Consider the following 17,316-nt stretch of genomic DNA (forward strand, 5'->3'; position numbering starts at 1 on the left):
TGGTGGAGTGTATAGTATTTCAAAATAAAAATGAAAATATTATTAGTTCTGCACTGTGCACAGCGTGCTTACCAGATTTAAAATGATAGTTTTGTTGGTGTGTAAGAGCAGATTCAACTCGCTGCTTGTCTGCATATTTTGCATGGAGAGAGGCACTAATGTTTGAGTACTAGAGTATAGTAGATATACACTAGTAATAAAATGATATTAAAAGTAATATAATGAAGTCTCATTTCACTGCCTTCAATATGCTCCATAGTAATGGGACAGTAATACCCATTTTTAATATCAGTGTCGATAAAAATGAATTTTAAGATGCTGATCAGAAAGGTCTTGATGTTTGGCAAGGCATCATTGAGGGTATTTTCAAGTTTCATTCTCATGGTTGTGCGTGAGCATTTCGGGGGAAACATTAACCCACTGTGACCTTGTGTGTGCTGGCCCAGGGTCGCTGTGCTGCAGCTGTTGGAGGTTTGATCGTGGTGTGCAGCTTTGCAGATCTGTGGCGCTGAACTCTGCAGCGCTACCTCTGCCATCCTGATCTCTGCCAAAGGTGCTAAAGATCATCCTGGAGATTATGCATGATTTGCAGGTCACATGGTAAACGGACTGAGTGTGGTGCCCCATGTGCACTTGGATTGAACCTTTATGGCCCAATTCCACCTGTTATCGGCCTCAGAACAGATAAGCCATGATGTGCCCATCACCCCAACCTCAAGCGCTGCCCTCTCCAGAGGGAGGTTTCTGTTGAACGAGTAAAGGGTCGTGGTGGGTGGAGACGGGTGGGCCTTCCTCACACGCTTATCAGTCCTGAGCTGAATTCGCCATGGACATTTCATCTTGTGACTGCAGTAAAGCATGGCCGACAAAGACACCAAGACCGAGTTATTCAGCATCTCAACTGCGGGGGCAGGACAGGACCAGCAAGAGCGGACCGGGACCGGTGTCGGGCGCGTCTACGAGTGCTACGTGCAGCCGTGCCTGGCCGAGCTGCTGGGCTCCACTCTTTTCATCTTCGTGGGCTGCGTGTCCGTGGTGACCAGCGCCGGCATCCCCGGTACCATCCAGCCGGCGCTGGCGCATGGGCTGTCTCTGGCCGTCGTCATTGCAGTGTTCGGGGAGATCAGGTTGGAACTTCAGTGCTCTCAGCAATGGGTGACTGGATTGTTGATAGTTACTGTGAGCCCACATCTATAATCCCAGTGATCCGAGGTGTTAATCTGGGAAAACAAGTAAACCAAGTCCTTTGAAGTTAGAAATGGTGGATTCATTGCAATTTACTGCATGCACTAAGATGGCTTGTGTTCTCAGTGGAGGTCACTTTAACCCAGCTGTGTCCGTGTGTGTTTACCTCATGGGAGGTATGGAGCTGATCCTCCTTGGTCCATATGTTCTCGCCCAAATGTTTGGTGGAATGATCGCGGCTGGTCTTGTCAAAGTAAGACTCATCATTATTCTTGTATGCATCCCACTATTTGCAAATGTTCATTGTAATATAATCAATGTCACAAATTTATTTTGTACTATGTTTTAAAGATTTTAAACATTATAACTGAATTTCACAGTAAATTTCACAGTACAATATGATCCAGTACTACCTAAATTATGACTATATTTTCAAGTGATTTGTTGACAAAATAATTTAACTATCCTAAATAAAGAACATTTATTTATTGCTGTATTCCTTTCGTGTCAATTACTTCGTTTTATTTTGAAACATTTTATATAATATTCTTGTGTAGGTTATCTCCCCATCCAGTCAGTATAATAATGCATCTGGTGCTGCATTCAGTGCGATCAAGACTGCTGAGGACGTAGGCGCCGTTACAGTGTCTGAGGTGGTGATGACTCTCTTCCTGACCATGGTGATCAGCATGGCTGCTGTGAATGGAAGGACTCGCAGTCAGTTTGCTCCCTTCTGCATCGGACTTACAGTTACAGCGAACATCCTAGCTGGGTAGGACATCCGCCACTAGGGGGGAGAATAAGCTTAGACATGTGCTCTTAGGCTTTAATGAACTTAACATTTGGTTTTGCAGTCTTGGCCTTACAGTATACTTACAGTTTACTGTTTTACTGCACTGACAGCCAATACCAACTGCAGCCAACTACACTTTATATCCACTTAATTAATAACCTAATGAGTTAGAAAAACACCTCCAAGCTGCATTTCAGGAGATTATCAACAGTACTGGCCTGCTAACTCATTAGAGGGGAAAACAACCCAAATAAAGTAATCTCACCATTTTGAGTTAAGTGAGACCTGAACATTTTTCAAATGATTTTCAGTGTTCAAATGTGTGATATGCCAGATTGTCCGGTGTTATTGTTCTTGCAGTGGTATGATCTCTGGAGCCTGCATGAATCCCGCACGAGCCTTTGGGCCAGCGGTAGTGGCCAATTACTGGGACTACCACTGGGTCTACTGGGTGGGCCCGTTGGCTGGTGCGATGCTGACTGTCTGTATTGTCAGGTATTGTATCTTTCTTTTCAGATGTGTAGATATTTCTGTGATGTGCACTGGACTTTTTAAATTTTTTTTACTGAAATTGTTTATATATTTATCAAGCTAATGTGTGTGTATATTTTCTGTTCTAGGTTATTGATGGGTGATAAGAAGACCCGCATTGTATTAAAATGATTGAGAAGGGACATCTTCTTTTTTACTATATTCACACCATCTGGTCTTCAACTAGGTTACACTGTCTCTGTCTCTTCCTGTTTACTTCAACGAGTGTGTGCTTTAATTATAGCAACAAGTCAGAAATGTTTGATCATATTTCAGATTAAAGATCAAAGCTTGGGGGAAAAAAGTTAATATGAGGATTGTGCCAGTTACTAATTCTGTCACAGAGTAAGCGAGTCATTTGTGGCAATCTTATAGGGCTTTTCAGCAGTCTGCCATCTTACAACCGTTTTATAGTGTTCTTTACCACACTTTACTATTAGTAATACTGCTACTGTTAGTAAAAATGCTATTGTTAGTAATACTGCTACTGTTAGTGAAATGTTTTGCTGGATGGGCTTTAGGGTTTCACCCGAAAAGAGTTTCAAAGTAGTGTTAAACAATAGAACGATTTATTTGTTATTGGATAATGGGACTTTGGTGTTTAATATTTACATTCACTCCTTTATTGTCTATTATTATATGACAGAAAATCAACTTTGACTGCAACATATGCGAGCCCAGAATTCATTCTGCTTAAATACAGTTTAGCACATAAAATGATTTTTACTTAAAAAGATTTTACTTTTACTTTAAGTACATGTGAAGTCGCATGGTAGTAATATACTAAACAATCTAGACCATTGTTATTGATTTATGCATATGGGTGGCCAATATATACATCTGTTCATAATGTACTAACTGTAAAGTTGGATTTACATCCTAAGTGTAAGTACTTTTCTTTCAAGTCAGACTGGATCCTCTACCACAACAGGAAGCCAGTGTTTGTTGAAACATTTATTGCTTGATTTCTGATCTACGCTGGTGTAGACTTCTCTTTTTTAGATTTCTAAAAAAAAAAAAAAGCATTTGCAAAAAGTGTTATCTGTGATTGTAAACATTTTCATTTAATAAAATCCTGTGTTACACATATTGCAACTAGGCAACTTGTGTTGGGCAACTCATAGCTGCAAATCAGTTTATCAGTTTATAGGGACAGACAGGCTCAGCAAGAAATGGTAACTCTAATCCCTACTGCAGCTTTACTCTAACTATACTTCACATAAATTCTGATGATTTGTAATTCTACACTAGTTCACAATGTTCAATGATGGTTGCTGTGTGCACAAATTGATGGTAACATTGCTCCAGAAACCATCTCTAAGGTGCAAAAGAACCATGAGTTCCAAAATAAAATAAAATAAAACCACCCTTTATGGTGCATTAACTCTTTAAAGAACCTTTCCACATTCTAAATCATCTCTGTGGATTTCCTGCCACATGATAAAAGTCTCATAGGGAAGGAACCTGTGGACCAGAAGAATGTCACGGTAGTAACAGGGGTCAAATGAGTCTATGTTCTGAGAGGGAACACTCAGCACATGGGTCCTCACACCCATGTGTGATTCAGGTTTGAGGCCAGCCTTTTCCAGACACATGCCTATGTAGACATCATCGATGGGCATCAGGGGGATGGAGTGAGATGTGTTGTAGATGCTCCTGGCAGTGAAACGTGAGAGCAGAAATCCACACCCAAAGCAGTAAGGAGGATACCTGTCTGACTCCTGTACCTGTACCGGGATGTAATATTTACTGTCTTTGGTTCGAATGGGACTCAAATAAAAGGCCATCCTCCCAATAAACAGGTGTTTGCTTCCATCCTCACCATCCAGCCCTTCCAGATACTCCACTATGTTATTTGTGTTGGCAAAAATGTCATCATCTCCATTGAGGAGGAACTGTGCTTTGGGGCACCATCTCTCCAACCACTCCATGAACAGGACCTGCTTAAGGGTGAGGTTGTATAAGGAATCCTTGAAGTCCCACTGCAGAATGTCCTGGTGCTCATGGTTCTCCAGCTGAAGGAGCTTGTTCAGTCTCAACTTTTGATAGCTGTCCCCAGAGGTCCCAGACAGAAACACAGTACGAATCCATTTGCCATTTTGCAGCCTCTCCGCTGCCCATGTTTTGCGTAGAACTTCCCGTTGCTCATAGTTAGCTGGGGAGCTTTTGATGACCAGCAGAAGAAACACATGTTTGGAATTCTGTGGACCTCCACACTTATCAGGCACATTTTGCAACATTGGGAAATAACGACAGTGACGGTAAAACAAGAAGTCTTGGATGTGAATTGGCAAGCCATAAAACCCTGCAATGTTAGAAGCAGAAACATTTCTTTCACATTTGGGTGGAGGTTCTGATGTGTAAAGTGGCTGTGGTGATTGAAGGTCATTTTCCTGATTTAGTTCTCCTATGATTTCATCCTTACTGTCCTGTAGATTTGGCCCCAGCATTCTAACCAAACACAAAATGCCCAGTGCAAGCAGAGCAACTACTCCCACCTGCTGTCTCCTAGTCTTGTTCCCTGTTAAAAGTACAGACAATTGACATCAGTGATGATGCAAGTCATTGTGCAACAGCATCAGAAATGCACAGCAGAAACAATGTGCAAGGGAGGCTAAAGGTTATGAGCATTTTTCATACACCCAACCTATGTGTAGCAATATTGATTAATTTTGAATAATTAAAAAGGGCACCACATGTATTTTTATAACTGGAATAGATTAAATGATCACTCTCATTACCGAAGGTGAAGCTCAGAGTCTGCACAGTGACCCAATACCACTGGTTGAAATATATTTGCCACAGTAATTGGTTTAATGAACAAATACAAATTTTATTGATTAATAGACAAGTAGCGGTAATATTACAGAAAGGCATCGGCATCTTATGTAAAGGTTACGCTGGCATATGACACTCACATCGACATCTTACGTACGGGTGACAGTGGCATATGACACTCACATCGACATCTTAGGTACAGGTGACAGTGGCATATGACACTCACGTCGACATCTTACGTACAGGTGAGAGTGGCATATGACACATCGACATCTTACGTACAGGTGACAGTGGCATCTTAGGTACAGGTGACAGTGGCATATGACACTCACGTCGACATCTTACGTACAGGTGACAGTGGCATATTATGGAGAGGATTCAGTGCCAATTGGAAAAGTAATCACTACTAGGCAAAAATGGAAATGCAATCCACAAAATGCATTGCTTTTCCATACAAACATGCAGAATACGTGCCAAAATGAAATGCAAAAGCACTATTACATTACATTTCAATGCACTTTATCTCTTTATTGAAAAACAATACACACAAATTTGCTTTCAAAACCAAAACGCTGAATTTGTGCCAAAATTGCATATAATACTGCTCAAAATGTAATCACGGCACAGAGGTATTGCTTTTCACCGTACGGTATTTCAGACATAAATGTCTCCTTTAAATGTAATGATCACGAGATTGGCTTTTTTGCTAGCTCTGCCTGTCCTTTACTGTTTTTTTTTTCATTATTGGAGTTATAACTACACGTTAAGTTATTTTTACAAGTTAAAAGGATCCATTACTCATTACTTCACTTGGTAAACTTTTTTACATTTTTCTGTAAAGGATAATTTAGCATTTTTGACACTCCGACAGTCCGACATTGCGAGTGAACTGTTTTTTGTGCCTCAACCTTGTGAGTTAGTGGTTTTAGTGCACCGTTCAGCAGCTGATATTTTCCCAGCTGTGAAATACCTGCCAGAACTTCTTGGGTGTTAATTTTGCACTTGGATTTTTAACTTGGATATTTGAGCCTTGTGTGCCTGGTTCTCTTGAGCCTCGATTATGGCTCATGCTTCCACATCATCTATTTGCTCTGAGTGTATCAAACTGTCTCAGAGGGTGGCGGAACTTCAGGAAAGAATCCATACCTTACATTCTATAAGGGAGGATGAGGAATATCTGGACTCGATTCTTGCCACACAAGCTGCTGATAAAACCGTCCCTGTGACTGGCAAAGAAAGAGACGTTTCTCTGCATTGTCGCTGGGATGTACTGGGGGCAAAGCCTAAGCTCATCTTGGCCTCAACTCCTAATCCCGTTAACAACAACAATGATAAGGGCTGGACTCTTGTTCGGGGGAATGGACGTTGCAGAAACCAGCACAGCAGCGGTGGCAAGCAGCAATCTTCAGAACAGAACATTCCTTTAGATAACAGATATGAAGCTCTCGCCTTAACTGGAGTAGCAGGAATAGAGCAGTCTCACCACAACATACTGCCTCCCTCTCCCGGACATCAAGGACATCAAACACACCCCAATCAGCATCAGAGAACCAACTCCATTCTGGCTGCTAAGCAACAGCAACAGCATGCAAATAACTCTGGCCATTCGCGGACCAACCACCAGGCTGCCAACTGTGTTAGCGAGCAGCATGCTAACAAGCATGCTAAGAGTCGTCCCAACCGCCAGCCTGCAATCCGTGCCAGTCGACGGCTAACTAATGAGCATGCTAATAGGGTTTGCCATCGGGATGCTAACCATGTTAGCAATCGGGGTGCTAACCATGCTAACCATGTTGGCCATCGGGATGCTAACCATGTTAGCCGCCGAGGCATTAACGGTGAAAGGAGACGAGGAACACCGCCACAGCCCAAAATGCTGCTAATTGGGGACTCAGTCATCAGAGATGTATGGAGCAACAGTATTAAGGCCTTTTGCTTTCCTCGTGTTACTGTCTGTGAAGTAGGGCTGCCACAAACGATTATTTTAATAGTCGACTAATCACCGATTAATTTTTACGATTAGTCGACTAGTCGGATTGTACGTTAATTGAATATAAAACATACACTAGAATGCAACTGCTATTATATAACCATCATTAGATTTCAGCAATAACTAAAAATAAAAACAATTAAGATCATAGTTCATTAAACCTTTAATGAAATATGCAGCTTGTTGCAACAAACAATTATTAAAATAAGTGTAACCAGGTTGATCTGTCACTTGTATAATTACACAAAATGTACTGTATTTGTTTATCTGTTTATCTAGTTGTGAATATGTGGGATCCAGACTCCTCCCCTTTCTGTTTTCTTCTTTTGTGGTGTTTCCCCCCAAGTATAAATAGCGACCACCCATCTTAACTCCCCCCTTTTCATTTTAATATCGTGGGAGAGGTATGTCACTATTTGTTATCCACCCATTTTATTTCAGTTATGGTGGTGATGGGGAAATGTTTTACAAATCTGTTATTTGTGCTTCACTCACTTTTCTTCTATTATGTTTTTAGAGTGCTGGAGTGAGTTTGTCAGCATTGTTCAATGCACTTGTTGTGTATTAACAGGTATGTGCAGCAAGGCATGCGCGTTGCGCGCGCGGGCCCCCTTTTCATTTTAATATCGTGGGAGAGAGTGCTGGAGTGAGTTTGTCAGCATTGTTCAATGCACTTGTTGTGTATTAACAGGAGTGGCTGATCGAATAAAAAGAAGATCGCCTACAAAGATTGCATGTGGCGGATAATTTTTACACAACGCAGAAACACACCGGTCACACTTGGTGCCGTTCGACCCTCCACTTCGCAGACCTGCGTTCATCAGTTGGCGCGGACTGCTGCACCCCACCTGTCATCGCGGGCCGCACTTCTGGATCTTCCCTGCTGCTCTAGCTGCTGCTAGACGTGCCTTTGGACAGTGTTGCATTCATCAGGTTTTATTTTTCTTTCTCTTTTCTTTTCTCAAAGTTAGCGATCGCGCGGTTTGTTGCTGATATCGCAAGCGAGTGATTATCCGTTATTTTTGAATGTATATGTCCCGGTATATGTTATATTGATGGTCGTTGGTCCGACGAAAGTTTTATGTTTGATTTGGATTTTTATAATTTTTTTTTTCCTTCGTGTGTCGCATGCTATATTTGAGCGGGAAGTTTGTTTTTTTTCTCTTTCTCCTTCTCTCCCTCGCGACTGTACAGTACTCTAGCTTCACTCCCTTTAGCGCCATTTTGAGTTAGCCCGTTTCGCTTGCTGTTAAAAAAAAAAAAAACGACTGCCGTTACTATGGCTGAACAGAATTTTAAGGAGCCTTCGGATGCACTTGGTTTGGGAAGGGGTAGGAAATTATTTTCTTTTGGTAGGGGCAGACCAGTAGCCGATAGCGAATATGAACACGATATTCACCATCCGGATATACCGACGTCGGACCCAGTGGCTAGTTCCACCCCTATTGTTAATACACGGACTCGGCCCACCCAGGTTATTTCGACTGAGGCGTTTAGCAGTATGATCGCAGATCTAGCTAAGGAAATTGGCGAGAATGTGGCTGCGAGTCTTGCCGCCATTGGCCTCCCTAGCCCTCCCACACAGAGGACTGCGAGCAGCCAATCAGGCCCTTCTGATCCATCCCAGTTGAAGATTGTGGTCCAATCAGAAACTAAAGCACCGCCATACTTTAGGGGAGATGGTACAGATGCATTCTGTATCCAAGAATGGGAGGATATGATGAAGTGCTACTTATCTAGGTCCAATTGTGAGACACATGCAGAGAGGTTTGATCTGACTATGTCCAGATTGTCAGGCAAGGCTAGAGACGTAGTGAAAGTATCTCTTCGTTGCCGACCGGAGCTAGGTGATGCTGACCTACCGGCTGCAGTGTTTGATATCCTCAGGCGCAACTTTAGCAAACTGGCCTACTCTAGTCTACCCATGAAGGATTTTTATAACACTTTGCCACAGGCCGGTGAATGTGCTATGGATTACTGGATCCGCTTGAACAAATCTATTGATGCAGCTAACGAGTGTCTCCGCAGGAGGGGTAAACTAGTTGAGGATGCTGGTGCTGAGGTTGCCATGATGTTCGTCACTCACTGTCCTGATCCCAACCTCTTTCTAACATTTCAACTAAAGCCACCAGAGGAATGGACTGCGGCCGAGGTACAGAGACGTCTGGACAACCATGTTGGACAGACTAGAGGTTTGATGGTTCAGTCCCAGCAAACTATGAGCATGGTCTGCCCTGCCCAGACTCAAATTAACCCCACTTGCCAATACACACGTGACTCCCCTGTAGCGGTTGGTGGGCCAGTGAATCATTTCAATTCCCCATCCGGTCCTGTTAGTGATCAGGGTCAGGTTCAGCCCGTAGTAGGTCAGCAGAGCCATCTTTCGCCCGGCACTCCTGTTATGCAAACGTCATGTGCTACTCCAGCACCGTCTGCCGCCGAGCATGCTACTCAGCAATTGGTGGGTGTATTTGACAGAGTTTTGTCTTTGTGCACTTCATCTGTTGGCAGCAACCCGCGTGCTCGTGAGCGGTTTGACCGATCTCAGGGCCGGCGAGACTGGCAGCAAACTGCATGCAGAGTCTGTAAATCAGCAGAGCACACAACACACGCACACTGCAAGTTGTTTAGGTTGTGTCTTACCCGTTTCAAATCTGGCCACATGAAACGCGATTGCCCGTTAGTGGCTCAGCAGTCACCCAGACCCGTGCCTCTCCCATCTGATGCTGATTTAAACTAGCTAGCCCATGTGATGAGAGGGTAAACATGGACGGCATTAGGGACACCCTCACTGAAGTGCTGGACCCATTTTCTATATATATGAACTGTTGTGAAAGCTTTCCTAATGATAAAGTCATTTTTGAGGGCTCGCAGAAGCTTGGGGGAGCTAGTGAATTGTTCTATACTCCGGTTTTAGTAAATGGTCAGGTAAATCTGAGAGGGATGCTTGATTCTGGGAGCATGTCGTGCACTATGAGTACTGAAGCGCTGAACAAAATAAGGGCCGCTGGTATAGTGTTGAATCCTCAGCCTGTCCCAGAGAGAGTAGTGTTTGTTGGCTGTGGTGGCCTCCTTACGCAACCGGATTGTATCTATGAGTTGGATATTGAAGTCTGTGGTGGTAAATTTACAGTGCCAACATTTCTAGTATCAGGGCAGCGGGATGAGTTGATTGTGGGCAGTAATGTACTCCGCCCTATTATCCAAATGATGAAATCTGATCCGAAATACTGGCAGTTAGTGTCCTCTAAGAGTACGGACCCAGAGTGTGAACAGTTCCTCCAGCTCCTGAGCTGTGTTTCCCAATGGCAGGGTTCAGATGAGCCAGACAAGATTGGCACAGTGAAATTGAGGCAAGCAGTCACCCTGCTGCCTCATCACGAACACATAGTGTGGGGCAAGCTGCCACCCTCGTCCCCTATGTCCCCGGGCAGCACGGTTATCGTTGAACCCTCTTCCACCCATTCCTCTCCGAGGAACATATTGGTTGGGCGGGTTGTGACACCTATGTGGGGAGACCGGTGGATCCCAGTGAAAATCTTAAATCCCACGCATGTGCCTGTGTTGTTGAAACGCAATACAAAAATTGCTGACGTCTTTGCATGTACTGCATTGGAGGACTTGCCTCTTTTTCAGGGCCTATGTGAAACTCGTCGTGTTCAGTCAGAGACGCCACTTGAACCATCGCGCTCTTTGTCTGATTATGTGCGACAACTTGAGGACTGTGGGCTATCTGATATTGACATCAGGGGTTGTGAGGTATCAGATGAGTGGCGGAAGAGACTAGCTGACCTAGTACTGTCTTATCAGGACATATTCTCCAGAGGCAAGCTGGACTGTGGTGAAGCGAAGGACTTTGTGCACCGCATTCATCTCACTGATGAACAACCCTTCCGGCTACCGTACCGCCGTGTGCCCCCAGCACATTATGAACACTTGAGGGAAGTGTTGAGTGACATGGAGATGAAGGGCATTATCAGTAAGTCCATCAGCGAATATGCTTCGCCTCTAGTCATGGTGTGGAAGAAGTCTGGTGACATGAGGATATGCACAGACTTCCGCCGGCTTAATGCAAAAACAGTTAAGGATGCCCACCCTCTGCCACATCAAGCTGACTGCTTGGCATCACTTGGTGGTAATGCATTCTTTTGTTCTATGGATTTAACGTCGGGGTTTTACAACATCCCCCTTCATAGATCTGACAGGCATTACACAGCTTTCACCACGCCTTTGGGTCTGTACGAATATAACCGTCTCCCACAAGGTTTGTGTAACAGCCCGGCGTCGTTTATGAGAATGATGCTCAGCATCTTTGGTGATCTAAATTTTTCCAGTCTGCTATGCTACCTTGATGACTTGTTGGTGTTTGCACCCTCCGAAGGGGAGGCCCTGGAAAGGCTAGAAATAGTTTTCCACCGTTTGAGAGCCAATAATTTAAAATTGGCGCAGAAAAAATGTCACTTCCTCAGACGGTCGGTGCAGTTTTTGGGTCATGTGGTGGATGCGAGTGGAGTCTCTGTTGATCAAGGGAAAATTGAGGTCATTTCCAACTTCCGGAAGGAAGATCTCATGGATTCAGATGGCTGCACCCCGTCACAGCGGAAAGTGCGCTCCTTCCTTGGCATGGTGTTATTTTACCAGCACTTCATCCCGGGGTGTTCTCAGATTGCTAAACCACTGTATGCACTGACAGCGGGTCAGAAGAGGAGAATTAAAGGATATGGAGGCGGTAAGGCTGGTACATATCGGGTGTTGTGTCCTCATGACTGGACTCCGGAGTGCGAAAGAGCATTTGAGGAGCTTAAGTCTGCGCTTTTGAACTGCGTGGTCCTGGCTCACCCTGATTTTGGGAGGCCTTTCATTCTTTCAACTGATGCTTCGCTGCAGGGGTTGGGTGCAGTTTTGTCACAGGTTCCACCTGGTGGAGACAAGGCCAGGCCTGTTGCCTTCGCCAGCAAGTCTCTCAGTCACAGCCAAACAAAATACCCAGCACATAGGCTCGAATTTTTGGCCTTGAAATGGGCTGTGTGCGAAAAATTCAGCCACTGGCTTAAGGGCCACAAATTTACTGTGTGGACCGATAATAACCCCTTAACTTATATTTTGACCAAGCCAAAACTGGACGCCTGTGAGCAACGGTGGGTTTCCAAACTCGCCCCGTACTGTTTTGACATCAAATACGTCCCTGGCAGACACAATGTGGTTGCGGACGCACTGAGTAGAGTTCCTTTTGTCAAGCCTCTGTCCCAACGTCTCCTGTCAGAACCGTACTCTGCATTGCTTGATCAGGTCTGTGATGTGGGAGATGAGAATGTGCAGAGTGCATTTCATTTAACCTGTCAACCTCAATCCCTGAAAAATCCACCTGACTCGAATGCTGGTGAAGTCACCATGTCAGAAGGTGAAACCTCTGCCTTAATGTCTTCTGTTAGAGACTGGGATGCAGGTCCCTCACAGCGTGCTGCGTCTCTGGTTGATCACCTGTCATCAGTGGCTCCACCTAGTCAGGACGTTTTCTCTGAGTTGCCTTTGACTGATCTCCTTTCCCATCAGGAGTCAGATCCTGTTGTTTCCAGGGTAGCCTTCTATGTTGGGAGGCGACGCCGACCTTCAAGGCGTGAGCGTTGTGGTGAATGTGTGCAGACCCTTAGGATTCTGAAACAGTGGGATAAACTCACATTTTTGGATGGCATACTCTACCGAGTCACGAGAAACCCTATGACTAAACACAAGAGGTTCCAGTTTGTTGTACCTAACTCCCTGAAATCGCTGGTCCTGTCTGGTGTTCATGACAACGCGGGTCACCAAGGTCAACCACGCACACTCTCATTAGCTCGCCAGCGCTTCTTCTGGTATGATATGGAGAGGGATATTCGTGACCATGTAAGAAACTGTCACAGATGTGTTCTCAGTAAAACTTTAGAGCCTGCAGCAAGAGCCCCTTTGGAGAGTATTAAGACCTGCGCTCCATTGGAACTTGTATGCATTGATTTTTGGTCAGCTGAGGACAGCAACAACAAATCTGTAGATATTTTGGTGATCTCTGATCATTTCACTAAATTGGCACATGCGTTTCGATGTCAAGACCAAACTGCACGGACCGTTGCAAAGAAGCTTTGGGATGAATTTTTTTGTGTTTACGGTTTCCCTCAGCGCATTCACTCCGACCAGGGAGCAAACTTTGAGAGCGAGCTAATCGCGGAGCTCCTTAATTTGTGTGGTGTTCAGAAATCTCACACGACTCCTTACCACCCTATGGGCAATGGACAAACGGAGAGGTTTAACCGTTCTCTCGGTAACCTGTTGCGGTCTTTACCTCCAGGATCTAAACAGAAATGGCCGCAGATGATTCAGTCGATGACGTTTGCATACAACTGCACTGCCCATGAGACCACCGGATTTGCACCATTCTATTTAATGTTCGGTAGGGTTCCCAGGTTACCGGTTGACCTCCTGTTTAAAAATGTCCTTCATGATAGCGACGTCTGTGATTATAACGCCTATGTTACATCTCTGGTGGATAATTTGCGTTCTGCCATGCTTTTAGCGCAGCGTAACAGCATGAAAGAACAGAAACAGCAGTCTGACCAGTATAACAAAAAGACCAAGGGTCTTCCTCTCTCTCTTGGGGATCAAGTACTGGTAGCTAACAAAGGGGTTAAGGGGAAACGGAAGCTTTCTGATAAATGGGAGCCAGTTCTTTACACGGTGGTAGCCTCAAAGCCTAATCTGCACGTTTACAAGATCAGGGACCGAGAGGGAAATGAACGTGTGGTGCACCGCAACCTACTTCTTGATGTGAGCTTCTTGCCTGTCACTACAGACACAGACGGTTGTGACTTTCACCCTGCTGGTGATTTTGCTAGTGATGTAACTGGCTCTGATGCACGTGAGACTGAAGTGACTGTTGTGGACACTGGAGCAGCCACTGCTGCATCTTCTCTAGCCGCTTCTCCCTCTTGGTGCAGTAATGATGACCGCACAGCATCATGGGTTCAACAGCAACCTTCTGCTGTGTCGAGCTATACTGTGGAATCAGATTCCTGTCCTGAGTCCTGGTCCTCTGTCCCTGAAGGGCCAGTTGATTCAGATGCTACTGTAGATCACCTGCCTGTTCTCCACTTCATTCGTCCTTCTGACGAGCACAGCACCGACTTGAGTAGTAGGTTCACCTCACGTTTTGGTAGGGTGCTCAGACCTGTTTGCCGTTTGATAGAGTCTATGACTCAAAGAGAGTCGCTATTTGACACTGAGAATGTTCGCTCACCTTTAATGAATGTGTGAATTTTTATATATATTTAGGGTTCACACACACAGTGTGGGAAACCTATTGTTATTGTCGGGTTTTTTCTTTCTTTCTTTCTTATTAGGGTTCACACACGTAGTGTGGGAAACCTATTGTTATTGTTAGGATTTTTCTTCTTTCTTTCTTTCTTATTATTAGGGTTCACACACGTAGTGTGGGAAACCTATTGTAATTGCTGAGATTTTTCTTATTATTATTATTTTTCCCCCTGTAAAACGCATACTGCAGCCTAAACCGTAAGGCCCAGAAAGACCAAACTTGGCACCAAGGTGCAGCAGGTGTGCAATGAGAGAAATAGAGACAGGGACCCACATTGGCCTGATGGTGGCGCTATAGCGCACCATTTTGCGTTTTGGTCCATATCTCCCAAACCGTAGGGCCTAGAAACAAAATTCCACTTCTGATGGATTCCTTGGCTCAAGCCAAACAAAAAAGCCTCAAGAACCATTAAGCTCCGCCTACTTAGATTTTTTGCTAATTTGCATAATATGCAAAACCTACTTTTTTATACTAGTCCCTGGTTTTTTATCGGATCACCACATCCTTGGTGTCAAAATATTCAGGAGAATCTCATTATCAAAGTTGCTTAAAAACATTTTGAGATTTGCAAATAGTCTGGCTGTCACATGTCAATCAATAGCTCCGAGGCGTGGCCAAATTTACTTAAACAGCCATATCTCAGGAACGCTTTGACCGATCTTCATAAAATTTTAACAGTTGTTAGGGCACATGACCCCGAGGTCACAGGTCAAAGCTGGCCACGATTGTCCAATAGGGGGCGCTATAACATGGGAAAAACTGTTTCTCAGAAACCATTAGTCACATCAAGCCAAAACTTTACAGTCGTCATCAGGGCCCCAAGTGATATCAAGACACACAATGATGACATCATCACTCAAAAAACATGGCCGCCATGAGCCAATTAATTTTTATTTGAATTAATTGGCCATTTGACAGACTTACCATTGGCCAAACAACATGAAACCTCACCACTGTGCATATCCCAGGACTATGTGTCATGCTGTGCAGTTTTGAAACATTTGGCCACTAGGTGGCGCTATTTGTGAAAATCATGCATAACTCCTCCAAATTTTCACTTAGGAACATGCAACTTGTTTCTTTTTATTCCTTGCAGTAGACCTGACAACTTTGCAATTACAAGTCCTATTAAAAAATGCATACTTTTGTCACATTCATCAATTGTTTGAAAATAGCTATTTACAAACTAGTCATAGGAATTTGATCCAATTATGGCAAAATTGCTATGAGCATAATCAGTAGACTCTGTAGGTAAAAAGTGATTAAAAAAATTTTGGATTTTTATTTTTCTGATTGGTCCATTTTCCCATTATATCATTGTGGCCATGCCATATATGACCTATATTGCTATAACTCATAAACCATGTATGCAATCAACTCCCAATTTGAAAGGCTTTTATATCCTGAAGTCCTTGTGAGGCATGCCAAGTTTGGTTCAAATTGGCCTGTCGGGGGCGCTACAGTACCCAAAAAACTAAGAAAACATAAAAACTCATGCTGCAATCTTGTTATGCAGAATACAGACAAGTAATTGGTCTTGTATGATCCAGATCAATAAGTTATATAACATTGCAATTGCATCTTATAACAAAAAGTGCACTGCCTGACCAGAAATGAACCTTTTAATTCACCAAAATGTCATATTGCATTACTGAGATTAATGAGATATCAGTATGGTAGTACTTGGGCTCCATCTAGTGGCCATACATTGAAACGAACTGAAAACTATTGCTCACATAAAATACCACACAAAAACACACACAAAGCTGATCTCAGCATGTGATTTAGTTCTGTGATTTGAATCATTTTGCCAATACACATTATTTTGATCCTTTTGGGCCTTTAGTGCCCCAATTGAACATTTTTTTGCACATTGATTTATTTGTGCATTTTTTCCACTCAAACAGCTTCTTTTGGGTCTAAAGGACCTATTGGGTCTATTGCCTATTGAAGCCAAGTGGCCTATTCGTGTGTGAACCCGCCAATTGCCGCTTGCGGCTATATTTAGGGTTCACACACGTAGTGTGGGAAACCTATTGTAATTGTCGGGTTTTTTCTTTCTTCTTATTAGGGTTCACACACGTAGTGTGGGAAACCTATTGTAATTGTCGGGTTTTTTCTTCTTATTATTATTATTATTATTATTATTTTTCTCCGCATAAAACGCATACTGCAGCCTAGACCGTAAGGCCCAGAGACACCAAACTTGGCAGAATGGTGTAGTCTCTTTGCGAGACCGTGCCAAAGCACAGAGACCCACATTGGCCTGATGGTGGCGCTATAGCGCACCATTTTGCGTTTTGGTCCATATCTCCCAAACCGTATGGCCTAGCAACAAAATTCCACTTCAGGTGCATTCCTTGGCTTCAGCCAAACAAAAAAGCCTCAAGAACCATTAAGCTCCGCCTACTTAGATTTTTTGCTAATTTGCATAATATGCAAAACCTACTTTTTTGTACTAGTCCCTGGTTTTTCATCGGATCACCACAACCTTGGTGTCAAAATATTCAGGAGAATCTCATTATCAACGTTGCTTAAAAACATTTTGAGATTTGCATACAGTCTGGTTGTCACATGTCAATCAATAGCTCCAAGGCGTGGCCAAATTTACTTAAACAGCCATATCTCAGCAACGCTTTGACCGATCTTCATAAAATTTTAACAGTTGTTAGGGCACATGACTCCGAGGTCATA

At 43.7% G+C, this 17,316-nt stretch overlaps 2 protein-coding genes and 1 long non-coding RNA gene across 3 annotated transcripts in view; 1 reads left to right on the plus strand and 2 right to left on the minus strand.

Annotated features, from left to right (window-relative positions):
* Window positions 1–322: 322 nt before the first annotated feature.
* LOC143510691 (uncharacterized) lies at window positions 323–1,503 on the minus strand. Its single transcript, XR_013130072.1, has 2 exons — window positions 1,352–1,503; window positions 323–1,220 (listed from the first exon to the last, which is right to left on the minus strand). It is a non-coding gene; the product is annotated as an uncharacterized LOC143510691 (long non-coding RNA).
* aqp8a.1 (aquaporin 8a, tandem duplicate 1) lies at window positions 857–3,594 on the plus strand. The gene is made up of 5 exons (XM_077000310.1): window positions 857–1,127; window positions 1,312–1,438; window positions 1,743–1,957; window positions 2,339–2,473; window positions 2,599–3,594. The coding sequence occupies exons 1-5, from the start codon at window positions 859–861 to the stop codon at window positions 2,639–2,641; spliced, it is 789 nt and encodes a 262-aa protein (XP_076856425.1). The 5' UTR covers window positions 857–858; the 3' UTR covers window positions 2,642–3,594.
* A 1-nt stretch (window position 3,595) lies between these two features.
* The window catches only part of LOC143510684 (N-acetyllactosaminide beta-1,3-N-acetylglucosaminyltransferase 3-like), a 184,407-nt gene continuing 170,686 nt past the window's right edge, over window positions 3,596–17,316 (minus strand). The window contains exon 2 of the mRNA XM_077000306.1: window positions 3,596–5,030. Within this exon, the coding sequence (XP_076856421.1) occupies window positions 3,898–5,030 (1,133 nt within the window). The 3' untranslated portion in view covers window positions 3,596–3,897. The remainder of the gene's footprint in view (window positions 5,031–17,316) is intronic.

The sequence above is a fragment of the Brachyhypopomus gauderio genome, chromosome 3 (assembly GCF_052324685.1).
Source record: "Brachyhypopomus gauderio isolate BG-103 chromosome 3, BGAUD_0.2, whole genome shotgun sequence".
Taxonomy (NCBI): Eukaryota; Metazoa; Chordata; class Actinopteri; order Gymnotiformes; family Hypopomidae; genus Brachyhypopomus; species Brachyhypopomus gauderio.

Bases quoted from the DNA above. Each gene is read 5' to 3' on its own strand.
- aqp8a.1 (XM_077000310.1), top strand. From the start codon at position 859: ATGGCCGACAAAGACACCAAGACCGAGTTATTCAGCATCTCAACTGCG. The intron at 1,439-1,742 runs GTAAGACTCATC...ATTCTTGTGTAG, and splicing joins TCGCGGCTGGTCTTGTCAAA to GTTATCTCCCCATCCAGTCA. The intron at 2,474-2,598 runs GTATTGTATCTT...TTTCTGTTCTAG, and splicing joins CTGACTGTCTGTATTGTCAG to GTTATTGATGGGTGATAAGA.